The sequence below is a fragment of the Plasmodium knowlesi genome (assembly GCF_000006355.2).
Source record: "Plasmodium knowlesi strain H genome assembly, chromosome: 2".
Lineage (NCBI taxonomy): Eukaryota > Apicomplexa > Aconoidasida > Haemosporida > Plasmodiidae > Plasmodium > Plasmodium knowlesi.
In genome coordinates this window covers 652,659-660,081 of record NC_011903.2, presented here as the reverse complement: position 1 = coordinate 660,081, position 7,423 = coordinate 652,659, and the positions used below count along the sequence as shown (strand labels likewise).

Here is a 7,423-nt window from a genome sequence, read left to right as displayed (position 1 = left end):
ATGTCTCCTGGCCAAGTAAATAAAAAAAAAAAAAAAATAAGTCAATTCCACAATGTTTTGTAGAATGCAAAAGAGTCAAAATTACATGTCCACCGCATTTTTCTTTTTTCATTTTTTCAAGCCATGTACCCGACGCAGTCGTAGCTGCGAGTATATGCGCTTGTCCACATACACGCACGCCTGTGTTGCGATGTGAACCCGTTGGTAAAAGCACAAAACACGAATGACGTTCGCACCACGCACCCCTACTGCAGAGCGAGATAAACAAGCTAAAAGAAGTTTTAAAGAAACTCCCACAAGAAAAAAATGAAGAAAAGAAAAGAGAGGTGCTGAAGAAGGTAATAGCGTACATGACCCTCGGGGTCGACGTATCAAAGCTATTTCCGGACATCATAATGATATCAAACACAAATGATATAATACAGAAAAAAATGATATACCTCTATCTAAATAACTATGCAGGTGAGTTGTTTGGTTACGCCTCGCCAGAGGATGTTTATATCCCGTACTTGTGTGAGCTGCATCCCATTTGTTGTATTCTTAGGATCACCCCTTTTATTACACTCTTGTGCGCCCCCCACAAACACACCACAATAATATCACCACAATAATATCACCACAATAATATCACCACCATCACACAATTCTACTATCACCACCGCAGAGACCAACTCGGAACTGTCCCTACTCACCATAAACACCCTGCAAAAGGACAGCAAAGATGACGACCCCATTATAAGGGGGCTTGCCTTACGGAGTTTTTGCAATTTGCGAATTAATAATTTGTTTGAGTATATAGAAGGGCCTTTATTTAACGGATTAAACGACAAAAATTCCTACGTTCGAAGAATCGCCATAATCAGTTGTGTCAAGCTGATTAAAATGAACCCACAGATAGCTATAAAAAACGATGTCATACAAATTCTGAAAAATAAACTGCTGGACAAAGACTCACAGTGTATAATAAACGCAGTACATGCATTAAACGAAATATTAGTAGATGAAGGAGGATTAAAAGTAAATAAAGAAATAATTTTTAACATGCTAAACAAAATATCTACCTTTAACGAATGGGGAAAATGTGTTGTTCTAAATATCGTAAGTACCTACATTCCAGAAAACGAAGACGAAATGTATGACATTATGAACATATTAGAAAATCACATAAGAGATTTTTCCTCCGCTGTATTTCTATCGTGTTTAAAATGTTTTTTAAATTTCTCTTCCAATGATACAAATTTACAAATTCAAATTTTTCAAAGGATGAAGGACCCTTTACTTACTTTAATTTCCACCTCTTCTTACGAAATTTCTTACATCGTTTTGTTGCATACCAATTTGTTATTACACGAGGCGAATAAACTGAACTACAACATATTCGAGTATGACTACAAGCACTTCTTTTTTCGATATAATGATCTTACCTACATAAAGGACATTAAGTTAGACATACTCGTGTCCGTGGCGACCAAGGTAAAAAAAACCTTCATAGTGTAGGTTATGCTCTCCCTTCCTCTTCATAACTGGTGCACTTTCCCATGGTGTCTTCGTACCACCATAGCGAAGTTTCTCTCTCCCCCCCTGCTTTTTTTTCGTTTTGTGCATCTATCCTGTTTGGGGTCCAAGGGGCTCTCACATATTGAGGGGCTTCTCCTCAAAAGTGCACTCTCATTGCGTAATTTTTTTTTACCCACACTCCGCAGAACAACTTGGTGATGATAACAAACGAATTGAGTGAGTACATCTGCGACCAGAATGCGGACATCGCGCAAAAGGCCATTTACTCCATCGGGTGTATAGCGCTGAAAATACCAAAGGCAGTTTCCAAAATAGTAGAATTAGCCCTGTCTTCCTTTCTCCCCATGAGCCATTCCTACATTTGTAGCGCCACGATAGAAATGCTAGCCAACATACTGAGAAAGTATGAAGAATACACCAAGGTAATCATTGAAGAAATTATAAAACATGATAACAAACTGATAGACAATGATGGAATCAGATCCTACATTTGGATTATCGGAGAATATTCAGAATACATAGAAAATGCACCCTACATTTTGGAAGAATATGTCAATTTGACCGATTGTTCCTATATATTTATGTTGGAGTTGTTGACAGCGTGTGTGAAGGTCCTATATAGGAGACCTTCAGAAATGGTAGTTATTCTCGCCTCCCTTTTTGATAACATTTTAAAAAATTATAAATACCCGGAGCTTACGGACAAAGTGTACTTTTATTACAAACTGCTAAGTTATAATTATGAAGAAGCCTTCAAAATTATCGTGTGTAAAAAAAAACTAGTAAAAAATTTCTGCGAATCGAATGAAAATATTTTATTGGACAAATTGTTCAATGAATTTAATACCCTGTCTGTACTGTATAAACAGCCTATATACAAATTTGTGGAATATTCTAAAATACGTTTTGGTGGAATATACGACCCCGAGGAAAATGAGCTCGATGGAACCCATGATCATCATGTTCATAGGGACGACGCTCATTTAGACAATGCGCACGATCATATTGCACATGTAAGCGACACGGATAGGGAAAGCTTTGTGAACTCACCAGAGGAGGATATCGGATCGGCTGTCAAATACCCCTTGTCCACCAGTGATACACACACAAATCACCATAACAGAAGAGACAATGGAAACCTTCCAAACATGAATGAGGATATGCTCCTTATGGGCGATGAAGAGACCGGTGGATATCATCACAGCGGGAACAAACATAACGGGAACGGTCCCACAAACGATCACACAGATGATCATACAAACGATCACACGCACCATAATACCTACGATCATCGAGAATGCCATGAGGGGGGAAACAGCGACCACCTCAACAACGTGAATACCTCCATAAGTAGTAGAGATGTAAAGAAATCACGCGGCAGAGGTTCCACGAACAACGTGCCCACAACCGCGGTTGGTAGTAACCCATCCAATGGTAAAAAGTTGGAGAAAAAAAAATCGCATGAATTGATCAACACCACGAATTCAGGGCAGTTGAACAAATTGACTGATATTTTAATCGATGCAGAAAATATAAACCCAGAACACTACCAAGAGCAGTGGAGTATTTTACCTGAACAGAATAATGAAAAACTATTTTTAAGAAAAAATTATTACAACTTAGAGTTAGAAACCATTGACGAATTTATATCAAAATACAATATTGTAACACTGGCCTCCGGGGAAATCGATCAGTGTCTAAAGTTCTACATGTACTCGCAATTCTACACGAAGCAGTACATTTTTATTGAGATAATATTCAACAAGGCGGAGAATTCTATCAACTGGATACTGAAATCCCAGTGCGACGACCCCAACATGCTCGATCGCTTCACCGATTATTTCAGGGACATATTCATGGATTTCATGTGACTTCCTTTGATTTCATGAGAACTATTCTTGCTCCACGATTTTCTCCTTCAGAGCTTCCTTCCAATCAAGCGTCGCTATCCCCTGTTTGATGTAATTTTGCCTTTTCCCGAATACACCTCACGTGACTGGCAAAACTACACATACAATGAATTATAACCATCTTCGATGCGTGCTCCTCATACACCCTTCCCCATCTGCCTAACTGAAGCAGCGCAGGGGATTCATGTTTATATGTCCTTCATATGAATACATGCATAGTATACGCGTGCGTATGTTTACGCGACTCACCTACATATGTCGTTGAGTATAATTTTTTTTTATTTGTCTGACCCATTTTTTTTTTTTTTTTTGAACCCCTTTAATTAATATTATCATCGTATATATATCTTCTTACATGAAAAGAATTTCTGCACTTTCCTCCATGTACACTAACTCTCCTTTCTTTTTTCTCTTTTAAACCACTTTCCCAAATCATGTGTTTTAAAAATGTATTCCCACGCCGTTCCAAATGGAATGACAAAAGAAATTGATGCTCTGTGCACTTTTCTTAAGGGAAAATGCTCTCTTTTCTTTTTTTTCTGTTCTTCGTCAAAATGAAGCGGAAAATATGAGACAATATAAAAACACAGATTGGACATTGTTTGCAAGTCTGCCCTATGTGGAGGGACGATCCCACTATATTTTTTTTATCATTAGTAATATTAAATTAGCTAGTATATAAATACCCTATGGAACGTTTTATTATAACCTGTGCAACGAATGTATGATGAGGGGAAAAAAAAAAAACGCTACTATATTTTCGTCTTCTACAGTTAGTCCTTCATCCTATTGTTTTTTTCCCATCTCCCCTAACATTCCAACTTCTTTGTCATAATTCTCACAATTTTTAATTAAATTATAAACCAGGAGCTCATTGCGTTTTCCGTACAACTCTCGCACCAACATGGTAGCATAGGAGGAGGAGTTCAAGCTAAAGCTTAATATTAGGGCACCCAAATTTCCTTCGCATTTTGTCATTTTTTCTTTACTGCTACTATGATTGTTTGTATGACTTTGAAAATATTCATTGTTCATGTTTTCCTTTTTCTCTTTTGGGGATGTATTTTTATACCCACCTGTAGCCACATTATGTGAATATGTCCCCGTTTTATCCTTATCTTTCTGTTCACCTTGATAACGACGTAGAGATATTTCGCTATGCTTACTGTCAGAGGTGGGGATGCCTTTTATCTGCCCATTCTTGCATACTTCCGTTTCGCTACACGGACGAACATGTACTTTCCCTTTCGAATTCTCATTTTTCTCAGAATTAGACGCGGCATAGAAATCGGAGAGGAATTTTCTCTTCGGTTCCTTATACTGACAGAAGCAGAAATACATATGGGTTGGCCGCGTGACTACGTTTCTAAAGACACAAGTCATTCCATACTCGTATTCAAACGAATTGACGTACTGGTCAAACTTTTTTATTGTATGTAAGGCTTGTTTAATTGGAATGGCATTATTTAATATATTATCGCTAGCTAGTCGAATGGACTGATTAACATTTTTCTTATCTTCTTTTTTTATTAAATGCTGTAAAAACGCAGTTGCTACATTATCGCCATGCACACTGAACAGCTCATCTTCGTGGAGGGTATGCATCAGGTAGAGTAATATTTCTAAGAAAACAAGTCTTACTTGGCTTCCCCTGTACTTCCTGTATAACTTCTTGAAGACGTTTAGGTAAGAGAGCCTGGGGGGCATGCTTCCCAGGACAGGCAAAACAACATTATATATGCTTGCATCTTCCATTTGGCCATCGGTCCTACACCCTTCGGCGCTTTCATCCCTACCATACAACACAGCTATGTACTTATGCTGCGTTTTTGCTTCTTCCCCTTCCGATTGCATCTCCTTCAAAAAGACATAGTCGCCCTTTCCAGGAGCGATACCGAAATTTTCCAACCGATAGGATGTTAACATGTTAAATATCTTCGCGCTGTAAGAGTGCATGTGAAATCTCCTTGTCTCCATGCTCACCCCCTTAACGCATGTCTTCTCGTTCTTGTAAAAATGGTTTTCTTCCTCGTGCACATTAGTGTGCATTATGCCAGGATCATTCAGTGCACTGTCGACCAAACATTTCCGATTCTCCGCTTCTGCGAGGTCATTTACTTTGCTTCCTCCATCATTATGATCGGTGCGATCAATCCGATCGGTGAAACCGCTATCGACGCTATTACCACCACCACCTTTTCCCCTCCCGCGACTATTCCTCTCGCACATGTACAAATTACGCAGGAGGATGTACGCCTCGTACTCCGAATTAGTCAGATACGAAAAGAGGTGCTTGTTCGCGCTAGCCGGCTTGCTCAGGTCGTCACGCGGAATGGCGTCGCTCCTTTTAAGCAGCTTATTCGTTTTGTGAGACAAATAACGAAAAGCAAAGGTAGCGTTTTTTTTCTGATATATGTCGCAAGCCCTTTTCAAGAAAATGGTCAGATTATCTTTAGTAGCATTTCCATAAAATCTTTTATTTTCAAAAATGAGAGGATCTAAGACATGCCCTATGTATTCTTTGTAGTCCCTTCGTATTAACGCCTTCCCTTTATTGAAGGTATTTTTATAGACTCCAAATCTTTGCATTCCAAAATAATTTATAAATCCATGTTTTTTAATCTGCTCCAATTTATGCCTTAAATAATCTTCATGTCTTTGTACATTTCTCAGAACTACCACAAATCTATTGCCACTATGTGCTCCTAGCTCAATTTTTTTGTGTACCTTTTCTAGGCTACAAATTTGTATATTCTTCATTCTTTTATCATTGGACTGACCATTCCTCATCATGTTCCTTATTTTATCAATGTGCATCATCCTAGTGGAAATGATTTGCGTGGACACACTTCTTTTGTCTTTAAAGCCTGCGTAGTAAAAATCTTTTATGGGGATATTCGTACTTTTGCTAATTTCTCTGATGGCTTCTTGTGTGTCCTTGTTCACTTTATACAGAATAAAACTTATCCATTCATTTTTCTCCTCCTGGGAATTACTTTCCCCATCTGGTTGTGGCGACCTGTAACATCCATCGTGGTCTCTCCCCTCTTGCGTTGATGCAGGTTTCTTGATTGTTATTTTCTGCTTCCCTTTAAGCTTATGATCGCTATCTACCTCTTCGAGGCTGTCTCTCGCTTCGTTACTCGCATGGTAACTCCCACTCTCCCTTTGCACCCTCTCCCTAACATAGCTCAAATTCAAGATATTTTTATCTTTCCCAATTTCATAGACGTGAAAATCTTCACATTTATATTTAAAGATGCACACCAAGTCCTTTTTTTTTTCCTCCACATCGAACCCATTTTCACCTAAGAAGTTGCTCATAAAATGGTTGATCCCGACATCCTCTTCTAATAAATAGCTAGCTGCAAAATGACGCACCTCCTTTGTGAAGTTCCATTTTTTTGCTAACGCTAAAGTTACATTTTTCCTGCTCCCCGACAGCAACTTGGTTGTGTGCCATCCCAGAAACATCATATACTTCGCCTTTGCATTTGTGTATCATTATACTGCATTTTAAAAGGTGTACATTTTTTTTTTTTTTTTTACACCGCTTGCGAATAGGGCGTGGGCACGAGCAACCCACTGTATATATATATATGTAATCCTACATATAATTTTACGTGCCACTTGGCATTTATGCAAATTTTATCCACTGAAAAGTAGCAACATTTGGCAATTCACTTAAATGCAACTTAAAGGTGTGACCCTCGTAGGATCAATGAACCTCGTCAATTTTTGCAATATCTCACAAATTACGGCCACTTGCTATTCTGGGTAAAAACGTCGCAAAAATAGTTCTACGCCGCTCAAACACATGTCCTTCCTGTACATATGTACAGGTGCACCTACAGGTATAGTTATGCATCTGTTTGAGTACTCTACTACGCACGTGTGGTATCTTGGCAGCAGTTTATTTTCTAAACAAAGGCGCTTTCGCTAGTTGTCCCCAATTAACAATTTTATAAGTAAACGATCGTCCCAATTATTACAAG

General features: G+C 38.5%; 2 protein-coding genes across 2 annotated transcripts; one reads left to right on the top strand and one right to left on the bottom strand.

The window, feature by feature from the left end:
• Nucleotides 1-3,389, top strand: PKNH_0215100 (AP-4 complex subunit beta, putative; the record flags this gene model as incomplete). Its single annotated transcript, XM_039113792.1, has 4 exons — nt 1-15; nt 255-462; nt 665-1,473; nt 1,704-3,389. The coding sequence occupies 4 exons, from the start codon at nt 1-3 to the stop codon at nt 3,387-3,389; spliced, it is 2,718 nt and encodes a 905-aa protein (XP_038969408.1).
• Nucleotides 3,390-4,214: 825 nt separating this feature from the next.
• Nucleotides 4,215-6,905, bottom strand: PKNH_0215000 (tRNA pseudouridine synthase D, putative; the record flags this gene model as incomplete). Its single annotated transcript, XM_002257786.1, has 1 exon — nt 4,215-6,905. The coding sequence occupies one exon, from the start codon at nt 6,903-6,905 to the stop codon at nt 4,215-4,217; it is 2,691 nt and encodes an 896-aa protein (XP_002257822.1).
• Between the last annotated feature and the right edge of the window lie 518 nt (nt 6,906-7,423).